The sequence below is a fragment of the Lissotriton vulgaris genome, unplaced genomic scaffold (genome assembly GCF_964263255.1).
Source record: "Lissotriton vulgaris unplaced genomic scaffold, aLisVul1.2 SCAFFOLD_1371, whole genome shotgun sequence".
In the NCBI taxonomy this organism is placed as follows: Eukaryota; Metazoa; Chordata; class Amphibia; order Caudata; family Salamandridae; genus Lissotriton; species Lissotriton vulgaris.
In genome coordinates, this window is record NW_028246465.1 from 170475 (window position 1) to 182514 (window position 12040).

At 44.4% G+C, this 12040-nt stretch overlaps 1 protein-coding gene across 1 annotated transcript in view; it reads right to left on the bottom strand.

Moving 5' to 3' along the window:
• Nucleotides 1-12040, bottom strand: part of LOC147665952 (adhesion G protein-coupled receptor L3-like) — a 477982-nt gene that overhangs the window by 120631 nt on the left and 345311 nt on the right. Inside the window, exons 11-12 of the mRNA XM_086949385.1 lie at nucleotides 10660-10868; nucleotides 7784-7960 (exon numbers count right to left, since the gene is read on the bottom strand). Coding sequence (XP_086805511.1) covers nucleotides 7784-7960; nucleotides 10660-10868 — 386 coding nt within the window. The remainder of the gene's footprint in view (nucleotides 1-7783; nucleotides 7961-10659; nucleotides 10869-12040) is intronic.

Here is a 12040-nt window from a genome sequence, read left to right on the forward strand (position 1 = left end):
TCATAGCTACTGCTCCACCAGCATTTCTGATATGTTACCAATTTAGCTTTTCCTACAAATGCTGAAAAAACTCACATCCCTAGAATGAGATCAGTCACCCTCTACACAGAATGTTGTGTCATATGGCTGTCAACGGACCCTGTGGAAGACGCTCAGAAGCATATGTTTTGTCTGAGAAAACAGTAACATAGGATCTATGAATTACTTTTACTCATGCAATCACACCTTTCACTCAGTTCTCCCTATTTTTTCTGTTATATTTTTTACTTGAACCCCTGATCGACTGCTTAGTTGTCGGTGCACATGCCCTTTATGTGTAGTGGAAGTAAAACTGGTACTGTTCACGGGGCTATGGCATGCGTTTCTGGGTTTGGGGGTAACCACTAGGACTTGCCTCATTAAAGGGACAAATTGTGTGACTGTAGGGTGTAGTTTTCGAACCTCTCTTCTGCCGCCATTAGTCAAATGTGAACTGGGAGTGAGTGCTTTGAAATGCTTCAGCATTTTCGCAACGCTTTACAAATCCCTACCACCACCTACTCACGGAACACCCGCTGCCAAAGACTAAAATTACCAATCCAACTGCAATTTAAGCACTACCACTTTGGACAGTCGTTCTTTTAAGAGAGAAACAGAGAGGTCTGTCACAACCGATATCAAATGCTATTTCTTCAACCAAGAGACCAAAATTGATGAGAAGAGGCCACCAAATTGGAATCAATTAAAACACGCTTTTGCCCCCATCATTTTTCGAAAGAGTGGTAGGAGTGGCAAATTATCGACAAAAAAGCAAAGAAAATGTTTGCCGGGAGGGAGAAAAACCGAAACACTCATTTGCTGCATTGAAGCGAATGATAGCTGTCAACCCACGTAGGCAATATAGGGGTTAATAGTTCTTTGAATAATTCAGATGTGATTTCAACAGCAAGATGCAAAATAAGGTTATTCAGTGTTATGTTTCAGTCTACCTATTATTAAGAGGTGAACGACTTGTGAAAATCAACGGGAACAGGTGTTAGAATGTAACAGCGTCGTTGCCTCATGCAGCACCTCTGATTTACATACACCGTAGACGCGTCAGGCACTACCTGTGCGAACAGATGCCTGATACTTTCACCTGTGTAATTACACATGCCGCTAAACTTATTTTAACTTCGCCAGCCAGTGGATCCAGCAATTAGTTGATTAGCTGATGTTGTTATGTTGGGCTACATTTGGATTTGTACAACCGTACAAGCAGACTTTGACGCTAAAGCCATCTACCGAGCCAAGTGTTAACTTATTAAGTAAAGGTATGTCTTTGACTACAATTTTTTATCCCTTTTTGTTTCTGGGACTCAATATACTTTTATGTATGTGCGACAAAAACAAAAATATATTTTATTGAGTAGACTTCAATAAAATACATAGCATTGCACGCTTCTTCTCCAGCCTCTAGCCTTGTGAAGCCGCTGGGAGCTTGCCCAACCTTCTTCTGGATCCTTCATTGAGCAGATTACTGACGATACTGGAATTGGTCTCAAGAACTCTCCACATTAAATTTACTTTTAAATCCCACTTGGCTGATCCGCAATAGCAGTCCACACTGTGGACTAATAGACCTACTGTTTAGTTAATACTTCATTACTGAGGAGAAAACACTGTGGCTATAATCACCAATGCACTTCACTGGCTAATACTAAGTCGAATAAATTCACAGACATCTGTACATAATCATTACTTGCTGCTATCATAATGAATGGACAAAAGCCACGAAAAATCAACGAACGCTCGGTTTACCTCAGAGAAAGAAAATCATGACTGACCTCTAAGCCTCAAAAGGAATGAGAAATGCCACACTGTTCTTCAAGCAAAATAAAAATGCACATAGGGAGGAATTTAGCATGGTTTTCATCATTAATTTCTTTAATGCGTATGAAAAAATTCCAAACCACACACGCGCAGAAAATTATAGCCTACAATAATTGATATTAGTGACATGGAATTTTGTTGTGGAATATTAAATCTGGCCGAAAAGCAGGGCAGTCTTCTAATACCCTTACACAGATCTAAAAAGCAATAAGTAACGTATTTTACCTGGAATAACCCCATGGAAGTGTAGAAGATGTCAAGCTGACAGTGATGACAAGCGTCAACAGCAGCAGAAGAAAACAACCAAATATGACTGCAGAGGGTAACACAGAAGACAGGTAACCTTGACTGCCCACTGAAGGTTATGCATTCTAAAGTGGGTGATGTGCTGTGTGGAGCGTTTTTTTAATAACTATAACTACATTTGATCTACGAATCTTTTAAGAAAGAGTGTGTGTGTGTGAGTGTGTGTGTTATGTGTCTTCCTACTGCGACTGCCGTGCATACAGCTTTGATGTATATGAGAAGATCACAGGCACAAGAGCGAACAGAATGTCGCCTTGAATATACACAGGCAGAAGAATGAGACTAAGGTAAGTAGGAGAATGAAAGAACAAATGTGGTGTCAGACAACAAGGCATGTGGTAGAGGAGCCTTTTGAAGAAATCTCTGAACATGAAGCCATTTGCGTGTGATCTTATCTCCATGATGTTGAAGTTGGATCCGCAAACAAGCCCTGGTGGGCAACTGCTGCCTTCACTTCGAGATCCTCTTAAACAGAGGCGGTTCCTCCACTAGGGCGGGGAGCGTCACCCCACTGCTTTCTCACAGTGCCAGAAGCAAAGACATAAAATGGTAATAACTTTACTTTCAGTTATTACCATTTTATGTTTGGTTGCAGGCGGACGGATGGGTGGGTGGGGGGGCTCTGTGAGCAGGCAGGCGAGGAGTGGTTTGCCCACTCCCGAGTGCACAAAGACTGTTTGGTAGGCTCCCTGGGGCGGCCCAAACCAGTCATGTGCACTCTGCCCTTCTCCATGCATGCGGCCTGTATGAAGAAAATGGCCACCCCCATAACCTCCTGGCTGGGCGGCATCACAACCAATCACAACGCTGCCCTACAGCGTTGTGCGGAGAGGGAGCTTGGCTGCCTGCTTCTGATTCCTGTTCCAGCCGAGGCAAGAGAGCAGGAAAGGAGAAGACGCGGCTGGCAGAAAAGAAATTTTCTTTAAAAAAAATATCATTACATTAAAACCCCTCCTTGCGTGACCCCACGCCCCCCCCCACCCCCCACTCGCAATACATGCCGGCTGCGACTGCTTCTAACAAGTTGTTTAATGGGCCTCAGAAGTTTAGCTGATAGAGTACCTTCTCAGGAGAGACAGAGTTTATATGGTTTATTGTTTTTCTTGATGCTATTTTTGTGTCATTTATAGAGCACTTAATCAGCCATTTACATGGAATTGCAGAACATTGGTAGGCTGTGGATGACCTTCTAAATGGTCCTGAGGTTTTCTCGCAGGGTGGTGTCATATGCAGTGTCTGGGCGCAATCAGTGGAGTGAAGAGGTGAGCCTCTGTTAGGAAATGTATCTGACTTACTAAGTTGTGGGTTTGAAGGTTGAGGTGTGAGTTGTGGGTTTGAAGGATGAGGCCAGAGGGTCTTACCAGCTCCCGAATGTGTTTTTTTGTTCAGTACGTGTGCCCGCCTTTGCCCGATTGCAGATATTTGCATGTGTTAGGCAGCTAGTGGAATCATGTGTTGGTGGGTGCCCCAGCAGCCAGTTAGCTCCATGTTCCCCATTTACGGCATATGCCCACCTTATTGTAAAAATAAGGCGGAAAAAGATTAGCAGCGTGCCCATGAGCTTAAATATTTGTTGCACCCAGCTAATTATTTGGGCTTCAAGAAGAGTAGAAGGAAAAGGTAGCCACGCGTCTCTTCCATTCTTTAAAAGCAGTCCAATCACTTCAGGTTCCTAGTGATCATCACTTCTGCCTCTTCTATATAACAAATACATAAAACACGAGTCTTGAGCATATACTCTGGTCAACAGATTGACTACAGGAAATAATGCCTCAGCTCTAGATTTCTATTTTTTATTTCCTACTCGGTTAAATGTCCCTTCAGATGTGTATGAGGTGGACATGTTCACGCCTGCTTGTTCTGTGCTTCAAGGCATACTCCTTTAAGCAATGTGACGTCAGTTGTGAAACCCAGTACAGTCCTAGGAAGTTCACCAGTTTAAACCACAATCTTCATGCCACTAACTCAAGTGGATATTCGGCTCTCATAGTCATATTTTCTTCTGTGTTGAAGATCTGTCCAGTAATACTATGCTGAAAACATCACCTACTTCAATTTTAGTCTCAAAGTAGAATGTGGACATTGCTGATTTACTAAAACCTCAATGCCATTAGCTTCCAGTTGACCCGGAAGTGGCCGGATGTTGAACTTTGCAATCACATGATGTAGCAATGAGCGTTGTGGCTGCTGCAGTCAAACCTCATGACAGCCATTAATTACAAATCTGTGGACAGACGAAGATCCTGATGGCTGCTGCAGGCAGGGCTGTGAGTGTGTCTACTCTCATCTATCTTCTGTAGGCAAAACAAGTACACCTGCCTTGCAACACATGGGCAGCGAACTACATAACATTGTTAGGGTTAGGCCTAGGCCTGCCCTAAAGATAGAATGAAGCTCTGCTGGTAAGAACTGTTCTGTTGATAAGGAGCTTTGGCGCAAGGGCCAGCAAGCATGGTTGGCTATTGGTCAGCACTTGGACATCGATTTCCAAAACGCTAGGCTTAGCAGCAATCTTTGACCTCCAATGACATCATGTGGTTAGCCCCCGCCCTTAATCAATCAATCAATCACAACACTTGTATAGCGCGCTACTCACCCGGAAGGGTCTCAAGGCGCTTGGGGGAAGGGGGCCGCTACTGCTCGAACAGCCAGGTCTTGAGTTGTCTCTTGAAGGCGAGGTGGTCCTGGTCCTTAATGCCCTATTAACATTCTATTTCCTTCAGAGGGGCAAAGGGAAGGTTAAGCGGAGAAAACTATAGAAGGTAAACAGGCCTTGGAGCAAGGTTTACTGTCAATTCCTAACGCTGCCTCTATGATCCCTTTGACCAGAGATAGCAAGAGCAGTGCCAGGGGTAGCATGTTTCAAAAGAGAGAGGTAGGAGTTGCCACCTCGACTATTTCTAATTGACGTCCATGGTTCCGCATTTTCAGAACTTAATACCGACGACGTGAACTCTAACTCTAAAATACACTCACTTAATTCAAAAGGAAGTTAAAATACTAGTCCGTCAGAAGAGAACATGCAGTATTAAATTGTACCTCTATGTGCTTTTAACTTTATTCCCTGACTTTTTCTGCAATGATATTTGGATTCTGAGTTCTTAAAAAAATCTGCAATAACTTTCCCAAAAATGGCATCAATAGGGGACTAGACAAGCACATGGAGCTCACAGTTCAGGCACTTAAAACGGAATATAATTAATTCCTGCATTATGATGCCAAATTGATGGACAATAGCTTACTGAATAGTTTAGATGTCTGTCAGAAATCTGCCTGGATTACAGAATCCATTTTGTTAGACCTTGCACGGTAATACGAATGAGTAAATGAGTGAATGTGTCACGACAGAGATGTGTGTGCAACCCCGTATCTCTGGATTATTCTAACCTCTGTTTTTGGAACCACTATGAAATAGCAATACTAGTATGCCCTACACTACATAAATTATTTTATTTCAGGGCCATACTCGGAGGTCCCTCAGAAAAATAATTGTCCGCAGAATCCAGTTTGCTGCAATCCCAAGGGAGCTAGGAGGCACTGAGTACAGCAAAAAGCATAACAGACTGCCCTATTGCCATCTGACTCGGTGGCATCATTTAAATCTATCTTGGGTGTGAAACATCCTTTAACCAACCCTGCACATTCCCAGTATTATATATGTGCCCCCTTGCCATTTACTAGGATTCATAGAAAGGCCTTTGAGTCAGTAAACAGACCTCTATGGGACTCTTTGAGGCAGAGCTTGCAGCAGTGTGTGGTACATGGTATGGCGCCTGGTATGTGAGCGTGGAATGTAATGGTAGTGATTCTCAATTTTCCTTTTTCCTTTTCCTTCAAAAGAAAGAAAAACATATGTGAAGGAGTTGCGTGGGAGCGATATGAAGGGAACCCAGGAAAGCAGATTTGCGAAAGACCGCAACATCACCAAAGCACCAGCTTTTAGGAGAGACTGTTTTCTAAACTCACCTTTCTTGCCAAACACATCTCCCGTTTTGTCCTTGAGCAGAATCTTTTAACTTTGGAATAAACAGACCCATGAGTCATTGTTGATAGCAGGGGGTGTCTGATGCTTGTTGTGGAGCGTGTGAATCATTTCTCAGCCAGCTGAGGGGCGAATCTTCTAATTTGCGCGAGGAGGGGACAGTTCAGATAAAGGTCATATGCTGCAGCGGCTCCATCATGTGGGCGGGCTTGAGGTCTACAGGGGTGTGTGGTTTGCAAGACAACGAGCACGTGACTTAATGCAATTATTTCTGATTCCAGCAGGTTTGCTTAGTGAACTACACATTTGCTGCTGTGATATACGGTAGTATTTTGGAACACTGTACCACGAGGCAATAGTAGTCGGCTGTCACTCTTAGAAACCAGCCAGCCCTTCCAATCACATGTTGACTCGCTCTTTGCCCTTGACAAGCAACTGCGCACGACCGCCTGCCAGCTAGGGTTGTGCTACACACGTGCCACGTGAATACATGCAGTAACCTGCAGGCCACCTTATGGCTTCCATTTGTGCAGTCTCAGCAAACTGTGTGCTGTTAAGCCGAATAACAGATGAAACCTGTCATTTGCTGCGCTTAGAAAGGACAGAAGTGTGGCATGGAGCGCTACCTCTCTTTTAATACATTTATTCAAGGGCACCCATTACAATTCACTCCATTGCTTGCTTCTGGGGGAATATAGATCTGTTTATAATTATTTGAAATGCTTGTACGTCTCTGGGAGCATTGTTTAACTGTTTATCATACACATTCATGAGAAAATCCAACAATGTAGCTCAATGCGGATCTAATATGGGGAAATGGGGTCGCAAGTGCTTTGTGACAATCATGGCAATATAATACTTAATAACCCCTTCCCTGCTGATGACGAGCTCAGCTCGTCATGTAACGCGGCTTTTGTAAATATGCCGCACACAGCGGGAAAAGCCGCCGCAGCGATGCGGTTAAGTTCACATTATACGGTTTTGACATGTAACTAGCATTTTATTTTGCTTCTGTACAATTATGTTTCTTTTTTAAAATCTTTTCTATTGTCATGGTTTCAAGTAATCTACACAAAAAACTTTTTATTGACTTTTTGACTTTACTTAATAAGTTCAAACAAATATTATTTAGTTTTTCTGTTACTTAAAATAGCAGAAACTGCAAACTGGATCTCTGACCTCGACTGATGTCAGCAAGCAGAGCACTTGATTTACCAAAGCAGAGGGTACCTGAAGAAATGGGGAAAAGTCTGGGGACCCTGGCGAACATATCGAGGCAGTAATGAGTAGACACAGGACGAAGGAAGGTTGGGGGGAAGCTTCATGTATTTACCTACCAGGAAACGCCAAGGAGAAAAGTATATAACTTGTAATGTGCTTCAATGAATATGCAATTGAATCGTTGAATACTGAGCATGTTAATAAAATGAACTTTAAAAAAAATTGCAGAAAATATGAGCGGCTAATCTTAAAAAGTTATATACATATTAGCAAAGTCACAGCTTTGCAGTCCGTGGAACCCAAAAGAAGTCACATGTCATGTCGGCATCAAAAAATATTAAACTACAGTTTTCAAGACATTTCGAAAATGTATTTCACATTACTGCATTTGCCTCTGAAGAACAGAAAAGACTCTGCTCTTACCTGAACCTCCACATGGGCCATCAGCACTGCAAAGTTGGTGAGGTGGTTACAGGAGCACGTGGTGTGTGTCCTGTTGGTTGTCAGGAGGCGGCATCCCTGCGTGGACCAGTAGCCCATCATTGTGCGCTTCGAGTAACTCCAGTAAGAACAATTAGGGTTGAAGTATTCCTCAGACTGCTGCAAGCAGATAGCAGAGTAAATGATTATTGTCAGGCTGCATTGATTCTCCAAAGTGCACTCCCCCACCCCCTCTCGCCCTCGGCCAAATAAAGCATCCTACACTCTCAGGCACGGGCAATGCTTAGCAGAGCGCGACCTGTGTGTGCAATCTGGGAAGAGACAGGTCGGTCGCGAGGCTCACTGCTCTTGCCAATTAGTTGTTTTTTCTTGATTAATTATCAAGCAAAGGCCAAAATCAATGCATCCCCACACAGTTGCTTCATTTACATTTGCAGAAGCGGGAAAGTAATTGTATTTGGCACCGCATCTTGTTTTTATTGTACTGAACACTGTTAGAGGTGTGACCGTCCTCACTCGTGGAAACTTGGTGCCCTATTGCGTCATAAATATGGATGGTCATCTATGTGTCCATAAGAAGATGTCCCCTAAGCAATATCACTGCACCTGTGCGTGCTCTAGTCACACACATCCAATGACTTCTGTTGGACACTGGATACTGCAAAATTCACACCAGTATTAAAATGGTTACAGTGGCGGCTGGCACAGGTAAGAGCGTGGGGGCCGAGCAGGGAGGGGTGGGGATCAGGGAAGTCGACATACGACGGGATAGAGTACAAGGTAAGTGGTTTTATTTTTTTAAATTTAATTTAAGTTATTCTGTTGTATGTCGACTTTCACGACACCCACCCCTCACTGCCTCTGCTCCAACACTCTTACCAGTGCCAGCCGCAACTGAAAATGGACAAATCCATGACAATGAATGATGGGTGTGACAGTAATCCAATATCTCCACAACTCCTTGTCAATAACATTAATAAAAATGAGAAGTAGAATTGCAAGTGGAGCTCAAGAATCAGGTCTACACTGTGCTGCAAACCAAGAAACACATGAAAATAAAAGCTTTTAATGAATTCTGGTCCAGACAGTTCGATTCACAACTACATGCTGACATTGCAAAACAAATGCTTACAGTGGAAAATTGAATTTCCAACATGACTGTCTGATGTGTCTATGAATAAGCCTGATGTCACTACCATGTCTGCAGTGACTGCTAAATGAGCTGTCTGTAGAGGTAGGTCAACAGTGATTTCCATCGGACTAGGTAGGTCCAAACTGGCGTGGCATTGTGAGGAAAAAACAATGTATTTAACCCAGATCTGTGACTGTGGGTGAACGTTTGATAATGTTCAGCATTCCATCTATCATCTTTTTGTGTTGCTGGATAGCTGTGATGTCACACCAAAAATTGCCCAATCCAGAGTGCTATGCCTAAATACTAGGACCAGGCACTTTGGCTTTCAATGAAATCACACTGTAGATGCATTAATCAGTTACTAACCCCTTCGCCACGCGGCAAATTCTGCTGTGGTGTGAGAGGGTGCGGGGCTTGGTGTGGCGCTGCCATAATGAGGATGGCTCCCGGCCGTCATGAGTCACAGTAGGCATGTGCTCATGACGGCCAGGAGCCGTCCAAACTCTGCGCACCAATTAATTCGCCCGCGCAGCGGGGAATTACTCGCGCGTGGGCGGAGCGGCAATGGTCGGAGGCACCGCGGCCATCATGAGCACACGACTACCATGACTCAAGACGGCGGGAGCCGTTCTGAGGGTTGTATGATGTTACAACGCATACTTTTACAATGCATGCCTTTACAACAGATTTTTTTACATCGCAACATCCTTTACAACGCATTCCATTACATCGCATACTACCTTTACAACGCATACCATTACAGCGCATACCATTACATTGCATTTATGGTAAGTATTGGATAGTATAGGGGTAAAAATTACTATTCTAACTCCAGGGGGTGCAACAGTAGGGTAAGTGTTGGATAGTATAGGGGTAAAAATTAATATTCTAACTCCGGGGGCTGCAACAGTAGGGTAAGTGTTGGATAGTGTAGGGGTAAACATTACTATTCTAACTCCAGGGGGTGCAACAGTAGGGTAAGTGTTGGATAGTGTAAGGGTACTATGCGTTGTAATGGTATGCATTGTAGTGTCATGCAATGTAATGTTTGAGTTGTAATGGCATGCGATGTAAAGGATGTTGCGATGTAATGACTGCGATGTAATGGTAGTGGGATGTAAAAGTTGCGTTGTAAATGTTGTTTCCCGTTCTGAGCATCGATGAGGTTAGGTAATTTACAAGTCTCACTGCCGGAGAGCACTTAATGTCTATTTGAATAGTGCACAGGATGGATGCTTGGGGCTGTACTACATTCACCCACAGTACATGCGTATTGTGGGTGGTATTCAAAATATACAGTGTCTGACAATACACTGTTACCATCAGAGGCACACAAATGTGAATTTGGCTTCAGCACTAAGGGTCTCATTCTAATTAGTGCAGTAATATAGATGGGATCAATACCAGGTCCACCGGGATTACTGGATGAGAGCACTTCACACGCAGACCAGGGCTGCTGAAAGCAACTAAGAGTGCAGTGAGACTGCTGTGGCAAGACTGATCTCCACATTGTCCCCATAAACCCTTAATTAGGTATATTTTTAACCCCAGCCCCACAATTTGACCAGTTCCACTGTTAACACTAACTCTCAAGGAGGGGCGGGATGTGGCAAGTAGAAATCTCCCAAACCCACAATGGATGCAAGAAAATGTGACCACACTTAGAATGGGGGAAACTGCATGTTGATGCTTGTCTCCATACACCTTTTCCTCCAGTACGTACCTTGATGTGCTTGACAGTATACACCACAGGATCAGCCAGATAGAGCTTGTTGTTGAACTCTTTATAGACAGCAGCAGTAATGACCGGGGAATTCACTATGACTGAGTGATTGGTGGCCATAGCCTCAGTGCCTAATTTCATGCTGGCATTCTCTGTAGACAGGTACGTTCCCAGGTTGTTGTACAGGACAAAGGCCACTCTGATTTCACCTGTGAGGAAATTCATATTTTGGAAAGATGAGGGAGGGATTACAAATTTCAGACTCTAATGATTTTGAACTCACAATATCTTAAAACAGATCATAACAGATTTAAAAGTTGCTTGGTCGGGTTTGCATTACTTAGCTTCACAGGTATGTGCTATTTCATAAGTGTACGAGATCTTACATGTACTAGTAATGCTATCAATCACCTGTTTAATAATAGGTTTGAAAAGAAAAGAAGTAGTAGCCAATTTGACTCATGTATCCTCTGTTTCGAAGTAACACCAATCAGTGCCCAGCCATGTGTGCCATCACTCGCCTACACCAAGAGCAGTAACAGCCCTAGGCGTCCACTGACTTACAACAGTTAAAAAACATCCAAGCTATCCGATCTTTCCCTCACCTAAAAGCAACACCAACAACAGTTGCAGATATCTACTACACCGTCTACCAGGAAGCAAAAGTAAATTCACACAATGCGTAGATTTGTACTAAGCTCTCAGCTTGCAAATATAGGGCCTCATTAGGATGGCGGACGGACCTGCGTCCGTCCGCCACCCCCGAGGTGGAGGGACCGTCCACAGGGGCAGCGGTGGTCCCTCCATTGCAATTAGGATGCGACTGCCACCCTGGCGGTCACATCCCGTATGAAGCACCCGCCGCAAAGTAAAAAATGCATGATTTGCATTTACATTTACATGCACAAAGCGGCAGACACCGCGCGGTGCCTGGCGCTTTGTGCATGTAAATGCAGGGGGGTACCATAGGTACCCCCCATGTGCACCCCACCACCCCTTCACCCTGGGGGACTGCAAGGGGCCCCCAGAAGCAAAGTTCCACATGCTTTTGCACAGCGGTAAAGCCGCCGCGGAAAAGCATGTTCCTACACACATCCTAATTTGGCTGATGGTGTCTTGCAGACACCGCCACCAAATAGCGCCCAACAACCCGCGGAACAGCGGCGGACGGACCTGCCGTCCGCCGCTGTTCCCACGACCATCCCACCACCATCCTAATTTGGCGGTGGGTGTTTCCTGTGGCCGCGGCGGGGAATCCGCATCCTCCGGGCCGGCGGTGGCTTCCGCCGGCCCGGAGGATGTGGATTCACCGCCATTCTAATGAGGCCCAAAGTCTGTTGCAAGAATTCCTTACTCTCAAGGCTGTCTTAGCCTACTTGCT